This window comes from Aethalodelphis obliquidens, unplaced genomic scaffold, assembly GCF_003676395.1.
Source record: "Aethalodelphis obliquidens isolate GAN/ISIS:26980383/991018 unplaced genomic scaffold, ASM367639v1 scaffold7, whole genome shotgun sequence".
Lineage (NCBI taxonomy): Eukaryota > Metazoa > Chordata > Mammalia > Artiodactyla > Delphinidae > Aethalodelphis > Aethalodelphis obliquidens.
This window is the reverse complement of record NW_020837951.1, coordinates 49908943-49935552: the sequence shown is the minus strand read 5'-3', so window position 1 is coordinate 49935552 and position 26610 is coordinate 49908943. Positions and strand designations below refer to the sequence as shown.

Here is a 26610-nt window from a genome sequence, read left to right as displayed (position 1 = left end):
CACACACCACCTCCTAGCACCTGCCTTTAGGGGGAGGCAACCTAGTGAGCAGGGGAAAGGCACTGGTACCTACAGGGTCCCTCCACATCTCTCCACATCCATGGGGGGGGGGGGGGGGGGCGCCGCAGCCTCTTACCAGGTGTGCCCAATTGCCTTTGATCACCTCCCAGAATCTGGAGAAGAACAGATTCTTGGGAGACCTTAATATTCTCTGCTCTGCTATTCCAAGCCTGTTTCCTTGGCTGAAAAGACAGGGCAGTGATGTCAACTTTGCAGGCAGTTGGAGCAGGTACTGGGGCGCTTTCTATGCCAGAACATGCTAAGCATGCTGGTTAATAATAATTCAACTCTCTAAGGAATCATATTCTGAGTGTGTGAGGAAGGGCCTCACTGTTAGTGCCACGGGTCTGGGGCCGAGGCCAACAACCAACACACTTCTCTTTGCCTCCAGTGGATTCTACCAGTGTGGCTTTAGTGAGTGCTTCTCAGACTTGGCACCATTGGCGTTTTGGACTAGATAATTCTGTGTTGTGGGTGTCCTTCCTGTTCATAGCAGGATGTCTAACAGCATCCCTGGGCTCTACCTACTAGATGCCAGTAGGGCACACACACCGGCCTAGTTGTGACAATCAAAAGTATCTCCAGGGCTTCCCTGGTGGCTCAGTGGTTAAGAATCCGCCTGCCAACGCAGGGGACACGCGTTCGAGCCCTGGTCCGGGAAGATCCCACCTGCTGTGGAGCGACTAAGCCCATGTGCCACAACTACTGAGCCTGCCCTCTGGAGCCCGCGAGCCACAACTGCTGAGGCCCGCGTGCCTAAAGCCCGTGCTCCACAAGAGAAGCCACTGCAATGAGAAGCCCGCGCACCGCAACGAAGAGTAGCCCCTGCTCACTGCAACTAGAGAAAGCCCATGCCCAGCAACGAAGACCCAACACAGTCAAAAATAAATAAATAAAATTTATATTAAAAAAACCAGTATCTCCAGACACTTTACAAGGGGAAATGGTTTCTCCATGCCTAACATCTACATAACAGGCTCTCAATAAAGTGCTGTTTAGAATTACCTGAATGCAGGAAAATGTCTCCCAACCAAAAGAATGAACTGTCAGAGAGCCAGTCAGATCCCACCTCCTTTACCCTGTTTTTCAAGGCCCTGTACAAATGCCCCTTCCTCCACGAAGACTTCCCTGACTGCCCCCACCCCTAGTTGTATATACTCTCCCATGCAACACTGACACCCATTTAACACTTGTCATTGTCCTAAGTATTTATACGTGTGTCTTATCTACTCTATTCACAAAGTACCAAGGTGGCCTTGGTAGAATTTTAACACTTTCTATCTCCTCTTCTCACTATCTTACCCATAAAGATGATATTCTCTAGTACACATATTTGACATTTTCTAAAGCATATTAAAATACGAAAGAACTTTCACAGTTCGTATTCCTTTGCACTACACTACCTAAGTAAAATTTTATTTTAAAATGTATTAACAACTTAGTATTTATTGTGGACTTAATAGGATCCAGGACCTGTCCAAGAAAACTTCACATAGATTAACTCATTTTATCCTTATAACAACCCTGTTAAGTAGAAACTTGTATACCCCATTTTACAGATGAGGCACAGAGAGGTTAATTAACTTGCCCACTGGCCACACAGGTAGGAAGTGGGCAGGGGACATATTAAAATCAGGCAGTCAGTCTCCTGTCTGCAATCTCCTAACTGCTGTAACCTATACTGGCGGCCAAGCAGCTTCAGGACCCCCACCCGTTCACAGCAAAACTGCAGCTCCCAAAGCCTTTTGTATAGAATTCGTCAGCAGCGGGTCATTAAGCTGAAGTCTCTGCGGTCAGGGACCTTGGTTACGCATTCACTATGTTGCCCAAGGGGTAAGCCCCCTGCTTTGCACGAAACAGGTTCTCTATTTTTGTTAAATGAAGAAATAGAGCAACGCAGGGAAGTTCTTACTGAAGTCTACCTTCTGCTCGTTTCCCAAGCCTGCAGAAAAGGGAAGCTTGCGACTGCAGCTGCAACCCGTGACCACCAGGCGGCGCCCGGCGTCCCGGGAGCAGGAGGCGGAGCGGCCGCAGATCGGGAGGAGCATGTGGACGCTAGGGCGCCGAGCGGCTGCCAGCCTCTTGCCCCGCTCGGCGTCCCCGGGCTCTGCCCAGGCCCGCGCCGGGGCCCCGCGGCCAACGAAGGACTCCCGGCTCTACGGCTGCCGGGGCCTGCGCACCGGGACCGCCGCGGCCGGCACACCCAGCCAGCCCGTGAGTATCCCCACGGGCAGCCGCACGGGCCGCACGCCGGCGTAGCGAGGCCGCGCACGCCGGGCACGCGCACCCGCTCCAGCTCCCGCGGGGCCGCGCTCAGACGGGGGAAGGGCGGCGGCGCCCGCCGTGCATTCCCCAGTCTCCGTTTCTCCCGGTTACAGTTGCACTGGCTTCCGCTTTCTGGCGAGAAGACAGAGATTGTATCATGCAGTGCAACTGCGGGAACCGCGCGGGCAAGGGCAGGGAAGGCGGGCGGGCATCGGCTCTTAGGGACCTGTGGTGGCTCTAAGCTTGTCAATTCTCTTTGCGATAACTTTAATAATATATGCCAGGTACTATAATATACATGGGCTTTTATGAACGAAACGCTTTCAGCGAGCGAGGTAAAGATGTCAAAGTTGTGAAGCACAGTAGCTAGAGCAGCAGGGCTTTTGGATCGGACCTGGGTTCCAAACTCTGGCCCCTGGACTCAGCAGAGCTCGGGGACTTCGGGGGATCCCAGAACCTCTCTGAGGCCTGTCTTCGTTTTCTCTGAAGGGGAGAGTACCCATTTTGCCGAGCTGGCATGCAGTTTAATTAACATATATAAAGCCTTCAGCACTTAATTGCACTTATCTTCCCTCGCGGGGATACAAAGAAATACCTGACCCGGTTACTCCACGACTTGAAAGGAGGAAGCCCAAAGAAAGGCTGTGGGGTTGAGAAGGTTACACCGGAGGATGGAGGTGATGTTTAATCAGGGTCTGAAGCCGGCAGGGGGCGGTGAGGGGCTCTCAGAGGAGAGAACGGCGTGGATAAAGGCCGGGAAAGTGGGCGACGATCAACTCTGAGTGGCTGGTCCGCTGGATGGATTGTGGATGGTGAAGGAGGCAGGTGAAATCCAACCCAAATTGTTCACGGAGCTCTGGAATTTGGACTTTAGGCCTACACCTCCTGTTGACGTGTGTTATTTGACCCTGTTTGAAGAAACACTGGGATTCGTGGTCAACACTCAAAGCTGGAACCACGGATTTCCCCCTCTTCTCAGGAAAACTAGGTAGTTATGGCCATGCTGGTCCCACGATCCCCTTCTGCAGTTTATTACTCTGATCCTTCTGTGCTGCTCTCACCTGGAGCTGCCCTGACGTGCCCTTCCACGCCTGCCTGTGTCCTCTGCAGTTTTTAATTTAGGAGAGTGACAAGATATGGTGTGGTCTTTTGGACGGTACCTAGTGGCTGTTAAGGGCTGTTGATTCAGAGGCGCACCCGGGAGGTGGGCACTTGGCACGTACTGGGATTTGGGCCACTGGGAAATGCTAGGTGGTTAACAACCTAGGCTACCCATTGGGCCCCTTTTTCCATAGTTAATCAGGTTGGTTTAACCTGTCTCTTCCGCAGTTCCCTTGCACATCTTCAGTACTTGTGGAGTTGGGTGGATGATAGTGGCAACTGGGATCACGATCCTGTTTCATTTTTTTAAGGCCTTAACTGTCCTCAGGTTGATCCCTTGGACTCCATGTGGGTCCTGATGACTTCTGACCCAAGATCGTTTGGGGAGTTCATTTGGGGACCCTTTTCTCCGGCTTTATTTTCTCTACCCGCTGCTTCTACTTCCACAGCAGAAATAGAATGGGAGCCACCTGTGCAATAAGTTTTCTAGTAGTTACATTGGGAAAGTAGAAACAGGTGAAGTTAACTTCAACAATACATTTACGTAACCTAGTATAGCCAGAATGCTACCATGTCAACAGGTGATCAAGACTGAAAGATCATTACTGAGATAGTTCACATTCCCTCTTTGTACTCATTCTTCCAAATCCAGTATGGATTTCATACTTCCATCCCTTGTCCACCAGATGTTAAACTGAGGTTATTGTGGAAATACTTGATCTATATTTAGATTTTATAAAATTCACAACTGAAAAAGTAAATTCACACACTTGAGTTGTCCCAAACATATTTTAAATTTTCCAGTAACCTTATTGAGTATCAGTTTTAAACTAAAATTAAGTGAAGTTTAAAATCCAGTTCCTCGGTCACACCAGCCATGTTTCAAGTGCCCAGTGGCCACGTGTGTCTGGCGGCTGCTGTGTGCACAGCTTTGGAGGTGAGCACATGTAGCTTCTGATTGTCAGGCCTCAGTTCCAGCTGCTCAGCAGAACCCAGAATCCACAGAAATGCCTTGCAAGCCTGCAGCTCACAGCCCTCCACTGCCTGCCTTATTCACCCCGAGGCTTGGAGAAGACCCTGCTTCCAGCAGGCAGCCTCCGACCTTAATAATAAGAGAGTGTGACAGTGACAGGGTCTCTAACCTTTCCGCTTTAATGCTGGAGGCAGTGCCAAGGAGGAGACACCTAGGTGCCACTGCTCTTAAACAACTTCAGAAGCTCCTACTGCAGCCACTTCTGCATACCTCGGAAGGCGTTTAGGCATCTATTAATCTTTCTAGAGGGACACGATCATCACTTATGACCCCATGGCCTTTGCCTGGGTGGGTTATGCCCTACTTCACTCTAAATTCATTGTTATTGTCTTCCACAGACAGTATACATGACTCTATATGTAGAGTCTATACACAAAAGGGTATTTAAAATATCCATGGGCTTCCCTGGTGGCGCAGTGGTTAAGAATCCGCCTGCCAATGCAGGGGGCACGGGTTCGAGCCCTGGTCCGGGAAGATCCCACATGCCGCGTAACAGCCAAGCCCGTGCGCCACAACTACTGAGCCTGAGCTCTAGAGCCCGTGAGCCACAACTACTGAGCCTGAGCTCTAGAGCCCGTGAGCCACATCTACTGAGCCTGAGCTCTACAGCCCGTGTGCCCCAACTACTGAAGCCCACACGCCTAGAGCCCGTGCTCCGCAGCAAGAGAAGCCACTGTGATGAGAAGCCCGCACACCGCAACAGAGTAGCCCCTGCTCGCCGCAACTAGAGAAAGCCTGCGTGCAGCAACAAAGACCCAATGCAGCCAAAAATAAATAATAATAAAATATTTTTAAAAATACATCCGTATTGTTTAAAGATTAATAACAAACTCCCATGTTCCCACCACTAGGTTAAGAAATTGAATATGAAGTGTTCCAGGGACTTCCCTGGTGGCCCAGTGGTTAAGAATCCACCTTCCAATGCAGGGGATGTGGGTTCGATCCCTGGTTGGGGAACTAAGATCCCACATGCCTCAGGGCAACTAAGCCCGTGCACCACAACTACTGAGCCAGCGTGCCGCAACTACTGAGTCTGCACGCTCTGGAGCCCACACACAACTAGAGAGAAGCCTCTGTGCTGCAATGAAAGATCCCGCATGCCGCAACGAAGATCCCACGAGCCACATCTAAGACCTGACGCAGCCAAATAAATAAATAAATATTTTTTAAAAAAATACAATATTGAGTGTTCCATGAAGGCCTGGTGCACTTTCCGTTACAGCCTGGTCCTCCCTGAGAGGACTCTGCTATCCTGAATTCTGTCAGGCATCCCCTTCTCAGAGTTTCACCTCCTGTGTATGTCTCCCTAAAGCATGTAGCATTCGTTTAAAAAAACCATTTTGCTGTATTTATTCTGCTGTGCCGTACTCCTCGTGATCAATGTCGTTGTGATCAGTGTTTGAGACTCAGCGACACTGATGCACCCAGTTGTCATTTATTTGCTTTGTCTGCTGTATAGTAGCCGTTGGGTGAGTCTGTCACACCTTGTCCAGGCTCCTCCCGTCACATCCGGTTGAGTCCAGTGAGCTGCTCTTACAGTGGTGCTGCACTGGGCGTGCCCGTGCGTGGACAGAACCTCCTCTTGGGTGAAGTCCTCAGACTGGCATTGCTGAGCGAGGGGCCAGCAGATATCCCACTCACTAGATACCAAGAGTGGTCGTGCCAGTTTGTCCTCCCCAGCAGCGGACGAGAGCTGATTCTCTCTTCAGGCTTGTGGTTTGACAGGGCCCAGGAGACCGAGGGGACGCTAGGGTGAAGGCTGGCCTCCCTGCCGACCACCAGGCCAGGCCTTAGTTGAGTCGTGTGGTTCCAGGGCCTGAACTTGAGCCTGTGGGCCCAAGAGCTATCTAGTACCTCCTCCAATGTCTCCCACGAGCCAGCCCTGTGCTGTGCTCACGGACGGAGTCACTGAACCCTGGAGACTCGAGTAAGTAGACCCGCACGCGACACATAGTCGGATGGCTCCAGGTGACGTGGCCGCAGGAAGGGTGGCCCTGGGGGGCTCCCCACCGTGAAATCCACCTGCCTCCCTTGGGCAAAGGCCGGATTTTGCCTCTCTGACCTCCTACCTCTTCACACTTCCGTTGACATGCTTCCAAATGGAAATCGACGGAACCCTCAGGCCCCGGGTTTGGGATATTGATGTCCTATTGTTGGATCCTCATAACCAGTCTGCGAGGCCGGTACCATGATCCCTACCTTCAGAGGAGGAAGCAGAGCTTGGGAGGGTTAAGCAGTTACCCAGGCAATGTTAGATGGGGAAAGCAGGTGAGAGACAAGGCAGGGAGTCTTCGGCCACTGTCCTCTTGTGATTCCACACAGCTGAATGGAGTCTTCTACTCTGGCTGTGAATGACTACCTTGCTTTTAGACCAGCCCTCCCACCAGACCATCGAAGATGTAAAATTAAACGACAAAAACAGCTGTGTGAAGGTAGCAGAGAGACTGAGACAGCTAGGATCTGAGGGGCCAGGATCCCGGAGAGAAGGGAACTTGACTGAGGGGAGCCCTGCATTCTCAAACCCCTCCCCTCCGTGTCTGGGGTGTCTGTATCATTCCCAGGATGTGATTCTTTCCTTTGGGGCCCAGACCTTGGGTCCAGACAGCGTGGGTTCCAATCCCAGCTCTCCCACTTAGTGTGTTTGTGTGACTCTGGGCAAGTTACCCTTCCGTGCCTCAGTTTCCTCATCTGTAAAATACAGATACAGTCGATCCTCCTTATTCCTGCATCCTCTACTTGTGAATTCACCTACTCACTAACATGTATTTCTATCCCCAAAATCGATACTCAGGGCACTTTTGTGGTCATTTTCGAACGTGTACAGAGCAGCAAAAAATGTGTCACCTCCACTCACATGTCCCTGGCTGAGGTCAGACAAAGTGCCACTCTGTCCACTTCTCAGCTCCCACACTGGAAACAAGGGTCCTGTTCACAGTCTATCTGGTGGCGCGTTTTTCACATTTTCGTGACTTCCGTTTATAATTTCACTGTTTAAAGTGGCCCGCAAGCATCGTGCTGAAGTGCTGTCTAGTGTTCCTCTGTGCAAGAAGGCTGTGATGGGCCTTAGGGAGAAAATACGTGGGTTGGATAAGCTCCATCCAAAGCGTGAGTTCTCGTGCTGTTGGCTGTGAGTTCAGTGTCAAGGAATCAACAATATATATTAAACAAGGCACGTTTGAACAGAAACACGTAAAACAAGGTTATGCATTGATCATTTGGTGGACACGTGACCAGAGGCTCACAGGAACCTCTCCATATTTCCCTTAGTAACTTGCTAATCCAGTGTTTGGGGTAACTTTATAGGACATCACTGTCGTGAATAGTAAGTACTTCCCTCATTGGAATGTAATGAGGACTGAGTCCCTTTGTCTGAAGTCTGAGGACGCTACCCCGCTGATGGTGAACACTCTAGAATGTGCTGTGGCGATACTGTGCTTATCACAGCCGCTCTCTCACTTCTCCCTTCTGAGCCAACGTTTTTAAACGGCCATCCGCGTTCCGCACCCCCATTTCCTCCGCTCACTTCTCAGCCTCCTCCTTTCTCAGCTTGCCCAGGGCCCTGATGGCTCAAGGGAGTAACCACAGCCTCTGCCCCCTTCTCTTAGTGGCAGCCACGTGCTCTGTGGAGAAGGTGAACCTTGCCACCAACCTCAGGAAGGCGCTCGGTGCCTTCCTGGGATGAGGTCCAGCAGCCCACCTCTCCATCACTGCCCTGCCGTCTCCGCTCGGCTGTACCACTTCTCTCTCCGTCCAGACCTCCGTCCCCTCCACTATCTCTCTGGCTGGTCCGCCTGCCTGGCAGTCATCAGCTCAGACCCCAGTCCTCAGAGCCGGGCTCCAGGGCGCTCAGCAGTTACGTATTGAAAGAAATCAGTGGGTCACGGTGTCCCCTGCAGATCGTGTTAGTGAAATCTGTCACATAGCACTGGAGGCACAGCCTGTCTTCTGCACACCTGCTATCTGTTGTCGCTCACTATAGTCACATTCTAAGAACGTTGCTGACACTTCCTACCGCACCCCCAACCCCCCTCTGCCCCCGCCACGCTAACTGCCCCAGCCCCATCCGGAGCGGTGCTGCCAGCAGCACCTCCTGTGGTGGTGGGTGTGTCCTGTCTGTGCCACGAGCCACATGATGCCACGGGACACCCGAAACGTGGCCCATGGGACCGAGGAACTGACTTTTAAATTTTTATATTATTCAATAACTTTACATTTAAATAGCTGCCTGTGGCTTGTGGCTACCGAGTTGGACAGCACAGGCTTAGCGAGAGCCCGGGAGAGCACAGTTTGATGCACTAAAAGAAGGCGAAACAACTTCCTGAGAAAGATACACTCCGAAGCACTTGAACCTCGTCAGTCCCGAACGTAGTAGTGATATTCAAACTGTGCCTTAATGGACTGTACGTTGTAAAATGGTAACGTTCTTCTTCACTTTGGCTTTTAGAGTCTGAGCCTCTGCTGCCTCAACCAGATCCTGAATGTCAAAAAGCAGTGGGTCTGTTGGATGAATTTGAGGACAACGGGAACTTTGGGTGACGCTGGGTGAGATAAACACCTTCCACATCAGAGATCTCTTCCTCCCTCTCCCTCTCTCTCAATATACAGCATATGCACACATACACATACTTTTTTTTCCTTTTCTCTTACCTTTTTTAACAACGACAACAAAAAAATAAAAATAAAGAAAACCAAAACCCATCCCATAGCAACCCATCCCGTCTGTTTTCTCCCTAAGCAGCAGCATTCATAAGCGTCTTTCCACATCACTACTTACCCACCGCATTATTATTATTATTATTATTTTTTTTTTTTTAGCGGTACGCGGGCCTCTCACTGTTGTGGCCTCTCCCGCTGCGGAGCACAGGCTCCAGACGCGCAGGCTCAGAGGCCATGGATCATGGGCCCAGCCGCTCCGCGGGATGTGGGATTCTCCCGGACCGGGGCACGAACCCATGTCCCCTGCATCGGCAGGCGGACTCTCAACCACTGCGCCACCAGGGAAGCCCCCCACCGCATTATTTTTAATGAAATAGTATTAAGTTTTATGGATGTACTATAATTCATTTAACCCATCCCCTATTGCTGGACATTTAGGTTGTTTCCAGAGTTTTGTTATTATTCTCTTTGACAACTTAGTAGTTAGGGCAGGCCAAACTTCTGTAACAAGTAGACCCCAAACTGCAATGGCTCCAACCAGGAGAGGTTCGTGTCCCCCCTCTCTGTCGGTGGGGGGTGGCCAGACCTCTGTGAAATGATTCAGGGAGCCGGGCTCCTTCCACCTTCCTATCGCCTATCAGCAACTTACTGTCCTCTGCAGGTTGAGGCCAGGTCACCCTGTCCAGATTCCACTCCACAGAAAGGGATAAGAGCATGGAAGGTCTGGAGGTGACATCTGTCCCTCACTCACATTTTAGCAGGAAGGACTTAGTCTGGGGGCCCCAGCTAACAGCTGGGGAGGCCAGGAAATGTAGCCTAGCGGGTGCCTGGAGGGAGGACATCCAGCAGTGGGTTCTGGGGAAAAGCTGCCAGGCACCGCTGCAGCCCACTGCCCTGCACCTGTATCTGCAGGGACTCTCCTTCCACACACACCCCCAGGCTGCAACCACAGGACCATGCAGTCACTCATCCACCTCGAAGGCTGAGGTGTCCAGCGGCACTGGGACAGCCTCTGCCCTGGCTCTGGGGCACTCCCCTCTATGAAACCCTGGTTGGAGGCTCTTCCTTGTCTGTCACTCCCCATGGCTGCAGGGGAGGCGGGCAGTGGGACCTGTGACCTCCTTGGGCAGACTCTCTGCTACTGTCTCCCAGTCCCTCCAAGCAGTCCTCTGAGGTTGGGTGGGACCTTTGCAGGAAGCCCCAAGTCCAGCTTCCTTCTTCAGGGTCTACTTCTGGCCTCTGGGAAGCACACCTTCGACCTGCCGTGCTAAGGACAGCCCACTTCTGCCATGGCCCCCCTGTCATCGACAGGTAGCACCTGTCAAGCTCTTGACTTTGGACTTTATGCCTGAGTCAGGGGTGCCCTTATGTTCCCCAAGCTCCTCCAGGCACATGTCAACCTCTCCTGGTTCTCTCCAGATCCCCCCCCTCCGTCGGCTGTAGCCGAGGAGACGGAGAGGGAAACATCCAGCACAGCCCCACCGCAGGCCCCCCACTCGCCATGTCCTGATCAGCCCTGTAGCCTTCCGCACATTGTGCCCTTGAGGTGGGGAATGGGCTGGGTGGGGGAGGGGCCATACTGCAAACCTCTGTCTTGCACTGACTGACTGGCAGCCACTGGTGTCTTCCTGGGGCCACTTAGAAACTCTCAGATGATGGAGCTGTCCAAGACGCCTCCTGTAACCTACAGACATGTCCTCGCCTGGGCGCAGAAGCTCATACAGGGAGGTTTATAGCAATTTTCTTTGTCATAATTTACATACCATAAATTCCACCATTTTAAAATGTACCATTCAGTGGTTTTTAGTGTCCTCAGAAGGTTGTGCAACTTTCACCACTGTCTAATTCCGGAACATTTTCATCACGCCAAAAAGAGACCCCATAACCATTCGTAATCACTCCCCATTCCTCCCTCCCCCAGCCCCTGGCAACCACTAATTTACTTTCTGTCTCTATGGATTTATAGCAATTAAAAAAAATTAAAAGATAGTACCTATACAGGAATGTCTCCAAGTTAGAAGTATACAGCTTGATAAATTTTCAAAAACCGAAGATACCATGTAACTCAAGAAATGCTTCGAGAAATAGAATGTTAGTTACCAGCCCCTTAAAAAGCCTTCTGCTCACTTCGGGTTATGAACCCCTCCCTGCCCCAGAGTAGCACCATTCTGATTTCCAATAGCATGGGTTAGTTTTGCCTGTTTTTTAACTTTATATAAATGATACCATCAAATATAAACATGTCTCTATGTGGCTTCTTTCAGTCACCATCAAAAGAAGTGTTTCGTCCATATTGTTATATTTACAGACAATTCTGTTTTGCACTGTAGTATTCCATTTTATGAATATATCACCATTTATTTACCTATGGTATTTCCTATGGATACTTGGACAGTCTCCAGTTTGGGCTGCTGCATAGTTCTGCTATGAACATTCTAGCACGGTGCATGTCTCTTGGTGAACTTGGGTATGCTTTTTTTTTCTTTCTTTTTTTTAGAGCAATTGCAATATTTATTAAGTATCAAATTGTATTATACAATTCTATATTTCTGTCATCTGAATTATTCTTTTCAAATCGAAATTGGTTTTGGTCTTTTCACTGCTAAGGAAATTTATATTTGGGTATGCATTTCTGTTGCGTAAATGCCCAAGAGTGGAATTGATGGGTCATAGGATATGAATATATTCAATTTTAGTAGAAGTATCAACAGTGTTCCAAAGTGATTGTCCAATTTACTTGCCCATCAGCAGTATCTGAAAGCTCTGGTTACTGTACTTCCTGGCCAACTCTTCATATTATCTGTCTCTTTCATTTTAACCATTCTGGTGGTATCTCAATGTGATTTTTTAATTTGCATTTTCCTGAAGATTAACCAAGTTGAGCCCCTTTTCATACGTTCATTGGCCATTTGGATATCTTTTTTTTTAAATGAAATCTGTTCAAGTATTTTGCCCATTTTTCTATTGGATTTTATTTTCTTATTGATTTCTACGAGTTCTTTACCTGTTCTAGATATGTCCTTTTTCAGATATATAGAATAAAGATATTTTCTCCCACTTTGTGGTTTGCCCAACAAATTTTAACAACAAAAGCAATGGAAGCAACCTCAGTGTCCTGCTGAAGGGGACAAACTGAATGAATAATGTAAGATAAAATACTATGAAAACTGTATTGCTAATATGGAACAATTTCCAAGACATATGAAAGGAAAACTGCAAGGTGCTTCATTGATATATTTAAAAGATCGCTCATCATAGCTGACTCTGGGATGGGGGCTGCCTATTTGGGAAGAAAGGCTTACTTCTCTGTAAACCCTTTGATGCTGTTTCAATTTTTACTCGGTATATGTTAGATATTTTCCATCGATTTAAAAAATCTAAGTAAAAAATAAATGTGTCCATCGATGTTAATAGAACGGAGCGGTTTGCTGATTGCATGATCGGGGTTGTTTCTGTTCCCCTCACAGCCCTCTGGACGATACCACCTATGAAAGACTGGTCGAGGAGACGCTGGACTCCTTAGCAGAGTTTTTTGAAGACCTTGCAGACAAACCTTACACATGTGAAGACTATGATGTCTCCTTTGCGGTACCTATTTGCTTCTTTTCATTCTTCTGTATCCTCCCTAGGAATTTCAGCTAAGATAAAGAATTCCTCTCCAGCAGTATGCGGTTATGGATGGGACCAAAAGACTGGGGTTCTGGTGTCAGCCCTGCATCACCAGGCTTGTGACCTTGGGCAAGTCACTCAGCCTCTCTGAGCCTCACGTTTGCCTAAAAATACAGATTCTCCAGCTTCACTCAATACCTGTGAAGATAAATCAGGGAGGGACCCAGGCATGTGTTTGTGTAGCAAGACGCCTCTCATCGTGCAGGCAGGCTAGTTCCTAAGCGGGGTGAGAGATTGCCCGAGATGTATTCAGACTAGACATGGGCCCCACTCCTGGAAATTCTCATACAGTGGTCAGGGTACAGTCCTAGGAAGCATGTTTTTGAAAAGCTCACCTGAGGTTCTAATGAGCATCCCTGGGTCTCATCCCTAGGGATTTTTATTAATCAAATAAAAATCGGTCTAGGGTGTGGTTCAGGCCAGGCTTTGGGGTTTTTTAAGTTTTTAGAGTAACTCCTCAGAGGATTCTAATGCAGCTGGGTGAGAACCCCAGGGCTGGATGAAATTTAAGCCCCAAATCCTAGAAGCCAGGGCAGTGCTGGTGTGTATCAACTGGCCACCAGGTGGCAGACTTGAACAAGGGTCTGCCTTTGGGTTTAGAATTATTGCTTAGGCCTTAGGGAGCAGCTCTTTTTTGCCAGTGGGAGCACATCCCCTGCAGAGGTTAACCCTCTTGACAGCAATTAATTAATACCAGAAAATGTCATGAAGAGTGCATTTGGGATTAAATCATGGAATTATTTAGGACAACCAGCTGTCAGGCTAAAGCAATAGAAATGGTATTGGATATTGCTGTTGGGGGCACTGGATAGAAAAGGACTCCATCAGATGGGCAGGTGTCAAGCCTAGTTGTAAGGACAGTAAGGGCCTTGGTGGTAACGAGGCAAGAAACGATTGAATGCCTTCCAGGTGGATTCGTTGGTCGCTGTCAGCAGCAGAAATGTCCCGGCGGGGCTGTAGACGTGCTTATGCAGGCAGCCTCAGAAGACAGAGCTACTTGGGAACCATTACAGACTGGCCTCCAGAACTTGACCGTCTGTGGGATGATTAGAGCCGGGGAAGTTACAGGTCTCCTCTACCCCAGCCTCCTTACCAGGCTCTGTAACTATGGGGAAACCAAGGCTCAGGCTAAACTCTGCCACACATGCAAACCTTTAGGTACATGCCACAGAAACAGTCACACCACCTGTTCTTACAGGATTAATGAAGCCCCTGCCTGACTCAAACACTTTGCGTGAATGTTTCATTAGAGGCAAAGGTGCCAGTGTTGTAGCGGCTGGATTCTGCTTACCTCACTAAGGCAGGCAACAAAAGCTTCTGCTCAGTGGTGGGTCAGGACCTTACCTACCTTCAGAGTGTCTCTCTGAAGAGTGATTCAGCTGCTACACTTTCCAGAGTCTAAAACCCATTCTTGCAAGGGAAGAGGCACCTGAGTTTTTCTAGCCAATCCATACACTGTACATTGAGTACCATTCTACTCACTAGGGAAGAAGTATTTCTAGCAAATCATTTGCCAAGTAGGAAAACTCTAGTGTAGGTGTAGAAGGCTAATGGCATATAGTAGCTCCCTCTGTAGTTTGGACTTCTAAGTACTTTGAAATGCTATCTACCCTCGGGTGTGAATTCCTGATTAGAGTCCTTCGGGTGCTAGCAAACTCATGTATTTCACATATAAGATAAATCAGTTGAAATTACATTATAGACAGCAGAACACCTGTAACACCATTACTTGAGCTTGGCTGGAGTGCAGTCTTTCTGTGCCCTCAGGGTCCAGCTGGATGTCACCTCCTCTCTGCAGCCCTCCTAGATGTTCCAGGCAGACACCACCCTGCCCTCCTTGCCCAGCACTCTGAGGATGATCACCCTGTGTTGTAACTGTCTCTTTACGCATCAGTTCCCACGGCTACACTGAGCTGGACGGCTGGAACACTGCCCATTCCTGGTCTCCCAATGCCTGGAACATTGCTAAGTACTTAGCGGGGACTTAACGAATGTCGATTCACCATGTAAATGAAATGAGGCGCACCTACTTTTCCAGAACATGCTTTCATTGATGCCACTCAGCACTTAGTGCTGTTTTATCCACTTGCTACTGGCCAAATAGGCAAATGAAAGGAATTCTCTAGATACACCCAGGCCACGTTTCTTCACTTTCCTCCTGGACTGGGAGACGTGAGCAGCTTCTTGGCTGCTGTGTGGTCCATCAAGTGGGGTGGGTCGTGGTGGATGTCAGTGTCTGGGTCCAGGCCTCGCTGCTCACTGGTAATGGTTATCAGAAGGAGCTGCCTACGAGAGCCCAAGCCCCTCCCATCACCAGGCAACCACCGAGTCCGCTACACTTGATGCGTGAGAAGCACCACACCATTTAGAGAGTTACCTCCAAACTGCCCTCGTTTTTCTTCCAGGCAGAGCCCTGGCCTCTTAGACACTTTAACGAGAATTTGCTTGCCGCCATGTCCTTCGTTCACTGAGTTGTCTGTATATTATTGCCATAGAGCAGAGGTTTCTTAACCACTTGGCGATCAGGACACCCTGTGAGAATCTGACTGCTCTCCCAAGAAAAACATCCCTGCATACCTATGAGAGCTGTATGCGAGCTGTATGCAGACCCCTGAAGGCCAGCTCTGGGTCCTAGGTCACACACCCCAGCTCAGAGTTAGCACTTCACTGGATATGGTGACAGAGGGCCTGGCCTGGCGTCCTGCATTTGTATTTTCTTTCCGAGAGCGCTTCAGTGAATTATCTGCGACGGCAGGTCCTTCAGCTGTACAGGAGAGGTGACAGTAACCTCTACTTCCCCGGGTGTATCTTAGGATTCAGTGAAACAATGTAGGTAAAAGTGCTTTATATTCATTATTCTTATTCCTTAAGGGGAAGTCAGCATCTGTTTTAGGAGTGTGGGAAGCCACATGCACGTATGTGAAATCCCGACTCAACATGCCATTCCCCTATGTGCCTGTTTCTGCAAATGAGCTGGTGACAACAGAGCCTGAGCCTCGCTATTTTTGCTTCCACTGATATTGCCTGTCGGGAATCAAGCCTCACCAGCTGTGGCCAGGGTCTCTTCCAACTGGTCAGTGCCTGGGTCTCAGCAGCTGCTAAGTATTGCCTCTCTCTCCCGCACTGCCCTGCATTAAAGTCTACCCACTCTCTCCAAGTAGACACTCAGATTGCCCGTTAAGGAATAACACTAATGGACAAAAAACTCTCTTTATTTGGTCTACTTGAAGACAGTTGCAAAAGCTTTAAGAACTCCTGGGAAACCAGTAAGACAGCTAGTTTCCCTTCTCTTGCCACTTTCCCTTGGAAACAGCTTCTGGCTCTGTGGGGAAAAACGTCTAATTACACACCACGAACAAGAGGGGGCGTGGTTGAGTGTTGCCTTACATAACCTTGCCCTTCATGTGGTATGTGTGTGTTATCACAGTGCCCGGTTATCAGCCACTCAGTTCACTCATCCACAGTTTTTTTCTAATTCAGTGATATTTTGTACAAATACTGAAAGTGCTAGGGTGAAAAGACAGATCTGCTCTCAAGGTGCTTATAGTAGTGGAGCGAAGGGGCAGGTGACCAGCAAACAAGCTAGCAGCTCAGACGCAGCGAGGAAAGCACAGAAGCTGTGGGGACATGCACGGGTCATGGTCCCAGCTGAGGGGCGTCAGGGGAACCTTCCCAGAAGCACCTCAGCCCCTCGCCCTCGCACTGTCTCTGAAGGAGGCAGAGCAGATATTGTCCCAAGGAGACGACACAGCTGATGGGGCTTAACGCACATCCCTAGACCTGGCCCCCTGCCTTTTCCGCTGCATCGCGCACCTCCCAGGTGTAGGGTCAATGCACATTGGAGCATTTAAGGGCCACAAGTAGGTCAGATTAGAAGAAATTATGTCTTGATTCTCTGGTCCTCATATCATATGGAAAAATAAGCCATAAACTATATATGGAGGGGGGGAAGGAGTGACTGCTGATACGTACAGGGTTTCTTTGGGGGGTGATGGAAATAGTCTGGAATTAAGACAGTGGGGATGTTTGCACACTTTATGAAAATACTTTGTGGAATGCTAAAAACTACTAAATTATACAGTTGTAAGAAATTTTTAAATAAATGAAAGGTAGTCCTAACAAAATAGTACACGTGGGTTTCAAGAAAAAAATGTTTTAAAAAGCAAACTTATGTATACTGTGATCCTAGCCCTGCATTTAAAAACTGCAGCCGATACCTGAGAGTAAACAGCTCATGTCGCTGATTAGTGGGATTGAGAGAGCGCTTCGTGTTATGGAAACAACAGCATCTTATGGACCCGAGCAGACCTGCATTTAAGATCAGCCCTGCCGTTACTAAGTTTTCTTTATTACCCTGTCCCTCTGTTGTCCTCATCTATAAATTGGGATAATGATTCCTACCTCCATGGTTATGGTCACGGAGGAAGCAGTTTTACACAAAGTGCAAAGCACAGTGCCTGGCACAGAGTAGGTACTGAAAAACAGTAGATGCTATTTTTATTGATGTTTGCATTTTACTTATACCACCTGTATTTATTATACCACCTGTATGCCTCTATAATTTTGCTACGTTTCTTTTTTAATCAGAAAAAACATTATTTAAAAAATAACCCAAGTGTCCTCCCCATCCCATGCCTATGAGTTATATTATTATTGGCACTTTCTCCGCCATGTTTTGTTTGTTTGTTGTTTATTTTTTTCCATACCGCTTGTGGGTCCTAGTTCCCCGACCGGCGAGCAGTGGAACCCGGGCGACCTGCAGTGGAAGCATGGAGTCCTAACCACTGGACCACCAGGGAATTCCCTCCACCTTTTCAACAGCTCTTTGTGTTTACAAACCAAACACAAAACTTTCTAAGAACCACCAAACACAAAACTTTTTCTAAGAACTTTTTCCTTGGTGGACAGGGGCTCTGAGAGGCACAGAGAAAGGCTGCCTGTCTGCGGGCCGTGCAGGGGATGGGGGGCAGCGAGGCTCCCCGTTCACCAGCTCAGCCGTGTAGCTGTTTCTTTAATATCCTGCGCATTCTAGAGAGACCTCAGGCCTTGGGAGTAAAGGGCTCCTTTGTTGAAAGAGGGTTTTCAAATTTAAATGAGCATTTATCGGGCAAAGGTGGACCAGCCAGTCTTTTGACGAATTCAAGGCTCCTGTAGAGGAAAATAAAGCTGGAGAGGGGTATCTGAGAAGCTTGTGAGCTTGGGAAGGGTCTGGGAATAAGAACCCTAGTCTGGAGTGTCAGCCTTCTGCTGGCAGAGCTCAGGCTACTGCTCTTCTGAGAGCAGCAAAGCAGGTGGTTTGATTATTTCCTTCTCTCTTGCCTTTTTTCCTTTCTTCGGTCATGAACTTGGCCTGCGCGATGTTTGTGCTGACTGGGACGTCGGTAGAGTTGGTGTCTCCATTTTTTTTTTTTTTTTTCGGTTCGCGGGGCTCTCACCGCTGTGGCCTCTCCCGTTGCGGAGCAGAGGCTCCGGACGCGCAGGCTCAGCGGCCATGGCTCACGGGCCCAGCCGCTCCGCGGCATATGGGATCTTCCCAGACCGGGGCACGAACCCGCGTCCCCTGCATCGGCAGGCGGACTCTCAACCACTGCACCACCAGGGAAGCCCAGTGTGTCTCTATTTTTTAATGTCTCTAGTATGTTCTGACCGGTATTTGAGGAACCAAGGCACCAATAAGGATGTGGATCCTTTCGTTTGCCAGCTGCAATACCTCTGACTAGTCACTTAACTAAGGATATTCTCACCTTGCCCACCTCATAGGAAACGAGGAAAAGCACTGAGATTTTTAAGTGTCATCGTGATTAATCATAGTCTGATTCTGAGAGTAGCGCTCTTTCTGCGTTACCTCCCAATTCCAAACACTAAATTAAAGACAGTTCTTTACGGTGTATGTTGCGTACCTGTATAAATGCAAAGTGTTGAGATATAACAAAATAGGAGGCGATTATGACACAGTGATAACTCTGTCTTGTTTTATTTTCTTCATGCTTTTTCCATCTGATGCACCAGAGTGGTGTTTTAACAGTTAAACTGGGTGGAGATCTAGGAACGTACGTGATCAACAAGCAGACCCCAAACAAGCAAATCTGGTTGTCTTCACCATCCAGGTACGTTCAGAAGTCAAAATCTCTCATTGTTCAGCTTGCTTGAAACAAGACTTTGTGGACCATTTAAGAAGGGTCACCCTCATGTGTTAGCAGCTGTGTAAGTGAACCTTTTCTGATGTTTCACAGCATGTCTCACGCTCAGTAGGAAAGCTTACTGTGGTTCTATCACTTCTTGTCTGGTGATTCTGTGGCTCTAAAAGCAGATAGTGGGACGTTAACAAGACGCCAAGTGAAAAATTTTCGGAGCCCACCTTGACAGTTTTTCTCTACTCAATCACTGCCGTGCCTTTGAAAAAGCCACTTTTGCTTTTACAGCATCTGAACAAGTTGCCCTTTGTCTTCAAAGTTTGGCCTCTGGTTCATTTTGAGCATCTCAGTTAAAGGCCAGTTTAATTCCCTTTGCGGAACAGGGCTGTGTACTCTGTGGAGGTGGGAAGGTGTTTTAAACAGCCCTTCTAGGGCTTTTCACCCCTCCTGCCTTTTCCATTGATGTGCTTTCAATCTAGCGGAATAAAAGATTGTATTGGAGACGGTCTGTACTGCGTCTCAAGGCCTGAGAACATGCAGGGAGAGAGGGTCCCTCATCCCTCTGGCTGCTGTTGAAGTGGTTGTAAGACAGTAAAAGAGACGCCCACAAAAAGCTCTCAGACCAGCCTTCCTGGTCACTCATTAGCACTTCCAAAGAGAACGCGCTGTGAATTGGGAAAGGCCCAGATATAACCAGCGTGGAAGTCTTTGAAAGCCCCACGGTTTTTGCATCAAAACAAAAAAAGTATTTAACTCTTCTCCTGCCCCAGTGTTGACATCACTTTTAGGCAGTTAATATTATACTGTTTATGGTGCTGTGTGATTCTTCATTCAAAATAAAGAAAGCATTAGGCCTCCTTCATCCCAGCCTCGTCTAGGAAGTATGTTACAATTCAAGAAAAACAACTCCAAGGAATCACTTGTCATGTCTAGCGAGGCCCTTATTCACAGATGGTCTTGCTTTTAGATCCAGTTAGTTTACTTGAAGTTTGGCAGGGGCCGGGGGGTTACCCTGGGAGGGCCAATTAGCCTGTTCTCTTTGGCCTCAAACAGTTGCCCTGACCCTAACTGTGGCTGGCCATGCACGAGGGCTGCAGTCTTGTCCTTCATCTCAGAGGAACTGGCTGGATCAGCTCCAATCCAGCCATCAGCTTCGGGAATCAGTGGCTTTATAAAGAGCAGGCAGGGCACCAGAACCAGCTGTGATGGCTCCACTAACAGAATTCCCTTGTGTTGCATCTTGAGACAGAAAAAGTCCTTATAGCATTTGGACACACCTACCAGCAATAGGATCCTACCGCAGGCATGTTTAGAAAAACCTACTGCTGGATAATAAGAAATTCTGAGAAATTCCAAGTTTTGTTGCTTTTTTAAAATCTGTAATTCATGAGGGGAATCTGGAAAGAAAATCTGCCGAGCAGCCATTTACTGTCATGGATACTACGTTCCTCAAAGAAAGAATTTATGTTCCACTCAATTTTTCACGTTGGTCCAAAATAATCCTTCCTAGGGCTGCATTTCTGATATTTGGGAGGCTTTTTCATTGACAGCGTTTCAGGTCAGAGGACACAGTGGCCTTCCCCCATCACCTTGCTTGAGGAGATTGTAGGGTGGAATCAAGGAGAGGTCTGGGTGGACAGCTGGGCGTCCGAGGCAGCGTGGAGGGGCCTGGAGGTTCTCACACTTGCCTGGCACCCCGGCAGCAAATCGGAGTCCAGGGCCAAGGGAACGTTCTCTGGATTTGATCCAGGTTATTATGCCTTTACGTGTTCAGCTATTTGTGCATATTAAACAAAAGTCCAGTGCTTTTGGTTTGTCCCCATTGTTAAGTGTTCAAACCCCTGCCTTTGGTGGATAATACAGAAATCCTTGATGTTTTCCTAACCCCCCAAAGATGCTTCCCTTCTAAGCTTTCCTCGTCCCTGGCAAACCCGTCCCAGTCTTGGACTTTGGAAGAGCTCCCCTGAGTGTGCAGATGGACTCAGGGGCCCCTTCCTTCCTGTGGGCTCTCAGCATCCTCTGCTCCTTTGTCTATCAAGGCGTCATCATGTAGCACCATTAGCTGCTGGCACTGATCTCTGGTGGCCTCGGCCTGCAGCGGCTTGAAGCAGGATTTCAGTTCCCGGCCAGAGATTGAGGTCAGGCAGTGGCAGTGAGAGCACTGAATCCTAGCCACTAGACCACCAGGGACCAGTGGCTAATGACAAGGCCCTGGCCCATCAGCTGTGTAGAAATGAATTTCCACATAGAGACGGAAAGTAGTGAAGCAAGTAAAGTGTTATTAGGAGGAAAAAGAGTACAGTACGTGTGGATAGACACACTTGTGGGCTCAGAGAGAGAGTCGAGCCCTTGTGGTAGTTTGAATCCCTTTTATGGAGCATTTCTTCCACGTTTCCTTTAACCGATCATCTTGCTTTGCCTGGTTCTGAGGCCATATTTGGTATATCTCAGGGTCCTCCCCTGTGTACATGTGCATCTCTTAGCCAAGATGGATTCTAGCGAAGAGGCCTATGGGTAGTTGACATCACTTACTATGGGGTGGCGCCCCCTCCCTTTTAACTTGCAAGGAGCCTTTCTCTGCATGTGTAGTTGGGAAGGTCTCCTTGACTTTGAGAATGAGGGATATGTGGTCTTTTGTCTCTTATCTGGGCAGGGCTCAGCTCTTCTCCCAACTGTCCTGCTATTGATATTTTGGAGTTTCTGTCCACAGGGAACGAACTCCAGGTGCTTACCCTGAGGCCTATCTATCTCCTGCCTCAGCACGTGTTCCCCCCACCCCCCACCCCTGCTCCACTAGGCCCAGAGGAGGTGGAATTAATGGGCACACTCTGTGTCCATCTGGAATAATAAGACACGGCGAAACCTAGCCACACCTGGGACCACACAAACACAGCGTTCCCAGCATGAAGTGCACGTACAGCTTGTGTTCACTAGACGAGCTTGAGATGGATGAACTAGCCCATCAAACTCTCACCTTCATGGACTTAAAATTGAATTAAGAAAACTATTTTTTTAAATAATAATACAGATGGTTGCCAGGGGCTGGGGAGAGGAGTGAATAGGGAGTAACTGCTTAATGGATATGGAATTGCCTGTGGGTGATGAAAATGTTTTGAAACTAGATAGAGGTAGTGGTTGCCCAGTGTTAGGAATGTACTAATATGATAATAATAATGTAGGTAAGGGACAAATCATGTCAGTGGTACATGAATGGCCATCATCTAAAAGACACTGCTGTGATATTTCAGGTATCACATGTGAGTTAGGAGAAGCAAAAGTTCAGAATGTGATACACGGAGACTCATCAATAGGGTTGAAATATTTTCAGGTCTTGAGAGGTGTTCTGTGAATTGTACCAGAGGATAATTGTGTAGCTGCTTTTTTTTAATTGGAGTATAGTTGATTTACAATGTTTTGTTAGTTTCAGGTGTACAGCAGAGTGATTCAGTTATATTAAATAGACCCTAAGAGGAGAAGTCAAATACATGGCTTGTTAAGTATTACTTTCTAGATCTGCACTGCAGTCATTCAATTTCTTGGTGAGGGTTTCTTCTGAAGGGCTGTCCCCATGGACTTACTCTGACTGTGTTTTGTCCTGCAGTGGCCCCAAGCGTTACGACTGGACCGGGAGAAACTGGGTGTACTCCCACGACGGTGTGTCCCTCCACGAGCTGCTGGCCACAGAGCTGACTCAAGCCTTAAAAACCAAACTGGACTTATCTTCTCTGGCCTACTCTGGAAAAGGCACCTGCTGCCCAGCCTAATGCTAAAGACATGGGAAGCTCTAAAGCCAAGACCCCAGCTTCGTTCTGCAGCTGAATGGCTAGTTCTTTTCCATTCCTGCTTTTGAGGACAGCTGCATCATGTGTAACGGCTCTGTGAAAAGACCGTGTCGCCTCCTGCCCTGCCCCTGAGTTCAGATTTTTAATTTCCGTAGGTTTCTTTGGATTTATTATCTGATTTCCTCCCTCACGTGATAGCCCTTATCTTTCGTAATGTCTGTATGCCCATACCTTTAATATATAACCTCACAACAGAGAAAAAGAGGAAGGACAAATTCCAGGAGGAGAAATGAATTGGCTTCACCACTCATTCTCTGAAAGACTTACTACAAAAACTGCATGAAGAGCGGCTGGCCAACCTTGCCATCCCATCTCAAAATGAGACTCATTAAAGGGAAGCCTAATACATTCCTACTTCTCTTGAAAGCGTAAACACTTCTGAGCCCAGTGGCAACTCGGGAATTCTGAAACCAAAGACCCTTTTCTGTTTGTGCTTTGTGACTGCCAGGGTGTGGCCCGCATGGGGTGACACAGGGAGATGCGGTGCCGTGTCTTCCATATGTGCATGTATATGTACGCACACATTTACATGTGTGTGTACATACATATTTTTTAAATTTAAGGGTCAGTATAGAATAAGCTATTGCAACACTGGTCTGTGGATGCAAAAAATCTCCCAAAAGCCATCTCTGTAAGCTCATGGATATAGTATAATAAATGAGGTCATGGAGCTGACGAGGTGCTTGGTAAATTGTGAAAGGCCACGTAAATGAAAAGATGTTGGTGTTAATGAAAGGAACCCCGGTCTTACACTTGGCCCAGCCCAAAAGTAGTTGTCTGTCTCTGGGCAAGTTTCTCGAACTCCCTGGACCTCTGTTTCCCTGTGTTAACAGAAAGGGTTAAACTGGATACAATATAGTCGATTCCCAATTTAGACATTTAGTGGTCCTGTCAGGCAACTTAACAGGCCAGCTTTAATTCCCTCTAGTAGAGGAGATGACAGTGAACAGTTTTTTTTAAGCTATAGAGTAAGTATATGGTTTTGAGTTTTGTTCTGCTTGAATTTCAGTTGAATTCGTGTTCAAATAATCATCTTTTATTGTGCCATTACTGTGCTAAGCCTGGGCTGTAGGCTTAGATTAGTGCCCTTATAAGAGAGACCCCAGAGAGCTCCCTCATCCCTTTCACCATGTGAGGACACAGCGAGAAGACAGCTGTCTATGAACCAGGAAGCAGGCCTTCACCAGACACCCAGTCTGCTGGGGTCTTGATCTTGACTTCCCAGCCTCCAGAGCTATGAGAAATAAATTTCTGTTTATAAGCCATCCAGTCTTTGGTATTCTGTTACAGCAGCCCTGATGGACTATGGCAGCCTGCTATACCATATGACCTCGTTTGCATTGTTACTGACCTGCATTTTACACATGAAGAAACCAGGGCTCAGGAACATTAAAACTCGCCCAAAGTTAGGCTCCTGTTCTGCTACTTCCTTACTAAAGCAAGATTTTTTAGTGACTAGTCTATGCAAATCTATAACAAAGGCTTTTGCAGTAGGAAAACCAAAAACACATTCCACTGTGGAAAAAAAACTCTTAACAATAGAATATAAACAAATGCTAAACGAGTATTTAAAATATAGTCCTTTTTCAAAAATAAATTATTTTTTAGTCCAGTAGAAATTTTTAAGTGGGGTAGGTCAGTACCAGTGAAAAAAATAAATCGTGTGTGTGTATATGTATTTCTTGCTTCTAATGAAAGTTTCGTTGTCCCTCATTTACCTAGAACTCAGTTAAGTGGTGCGCTCTCCTATATGGGACACAACATAAAATTTAAAGAAGTATTTAATTGGGCTGTGGTAACATGAAAATGGAAATTAGGGACTGTGCTCTTAATCTTTTCCTTGTGCAGCCTTTCAGGCCTACTTACTTGTATTTACGTACAATTCTAACTGGTTTAATTATTTAGATTCTAAGACCCTGGGAGATTCCCATTTAAGGCGGCAAAAGACTGCAAGCACAAACAGCAGCTGGGGGAGGAATAAAAATCATGCTCTGACAAACTGGAAAAGCAACACGGTGTGCAGCCAGTGCCCCCCATACCTCGGACCCTGGGAGCATCATCTCATCTCTGGTATCACCCGTATTAAGGATGAATTCTCAGGAAAACATTATAAATGTTCAGTATTATTTAGCATAATAATGTTAACGGGGCAAGAAAATATATTACATAATTTTAGAAAGCTTTCTATTATGTTTCGCTTCCTGAGTGGATAGACCCTTTGCCACTAGAAAATAAAACTACCCAGAATGATTTATTTACCTCTGTGAAGATACAGAAAAGCACTGGGGTATGTAAAAGAGAGCCTGAATTTTGGGGTTTTTTTTTTTTAATCAGAGTTTTAAAAATTTGATCCAAACTCTGCCACTTAACTTGTTTGTTGACACTAGCCTCAGTTTTCTTGTCTGTAAAGTGGAGAACCTAACCTGTGGTACGTGGGCCATGAGCAAAGCAAACACATGACAAATACTATCACGTGTGCAGCATAATTTCATATTCAGATTTGGGATTTTCCCCCAAAGTATGATTTATGACATCCTCTACTCAACCTCAAACTTAGTCAAAACACTTATTTTGGTTATCTTGGTGATGGATTCTGATTCCCTGAAAGAATTTTTCTTGCCCCTTAACAGTACTTGTATTTTACTCCATCTTCTTCATAGCTTCTAAAACTAATAAGCCAACCTTATGTTTGACAGTTTGTATTAAATAATAGGTTTATAATAGGTTTCTCAAGCTATACCTGAATCGATATTCCAATAAACCTCATTGCTACTTCTGAAGAAAGAACCCTGTTCATACATGTAAAGTCTGTGTGGATTGGCTATACACGGTTGCCAAGGAAAGCGGACTTTATACCTCCAAGGTACATGCTAAGATTAAAGTAATTTTAGGGGCTTCCTTGGTGGCCGAGTGGTTGAGAGTCCACCTGCTGATGTAGGGGACGCGGGTTCATGCCCCGGTCCGGGAGGATCCCACATGCCGCGGAGCGGCTGGGCCCGTGAGCCATGGCTGCTGAGCCCGTGAGTCCAGAGCCTGTGCTCCGCATCGGGAGAGGCCACAACGGTGAGAGGCCCGTGTACCGCAAAAAAAAAAAAAAAGTAATTTTAGGTCATGTCCAGTTGAATTCTTGGCATGGATTTATCTTTTGCAAATGAAAACAGCTACATACCAGAAAAAGAAGGAGGGGCACAGGTATGAAATTTCATATAAATTTACCCTGCTGTTCAAAACTATGACTTCATGACTGTCTTTCTGTGTATACTACTATTAGAGTAAGAAATGGCTTCAGATCCTTGGCTTGACTTAATTAACCATGACATTTTAAAGATCCCAATTAGTGGCCCCTGGGAATTTATAAAACTGAGCTGACTTATATCCTGATGTTTGCTAGAGAAACAATCTGAGCTCACCTGGTCCATTTTCTCTGGATGTATTATTTAAGATAAAATGTTTCAGCTCTCAACACACTGGGTATAGAGGGAATATACCTCAACATAACAAAGGCCATATATGACAAACCCATAGCTAACATATTCAAGAGTGAAACGCTAAGAGCTTTCCCTCTAAGATCAGGAGAAACACAAGGATGCCCACTCTCTCCACTTTTATTCAACATAATATTAGAAGTCCTAGCCAGAGCAATTAGGCAAGAAAAAAAGAAAAGGCATCGGAATCAGAAAGGAAGAAGTAAAGCTGTCACTATTTGCAGATGGCATGATATTATAGATACAAAACCCTAAAGGCTCCACCAAAAAACCATTAGAACTAATAAACCATTTCAGTAAAGCTGCAGGATACAAAATCAATATGAAAAAATCAGTTGTGTTTCTAAACACCAACAATGAACTAT

At 47.3% G+C, this 26610-nt stretch overlaps 1 protein-coding gene across 1 annotated transcript; it reads left to right on the top strand.

The window, feature by feature from the left end:
• Positions 1-2085: 2085 nt before the first annotated feature.
• Positions 2086-23435, top strand: FXN (frataxin). Its single transcript, XM_027105731.1, has 5 exons — positions 2086-2274; positions 8904-9001; positions 12583-12703; positions 18794-18891; positions 22520-23435. The coding sequence occupies exons 1-5, from the start codon at positions 2107-2109 to the stop codon at positions 22680-22682; spliced, it is 648 nt and encodes a 215-aa protein (XP_026961532.1). The 5' UTR covers positions 2086-2106; the 3' UTR covers positions 22683-23435.
• The last annotated feature ends 3175 nt before the right edge of the window (positions 23436-26610 follow it).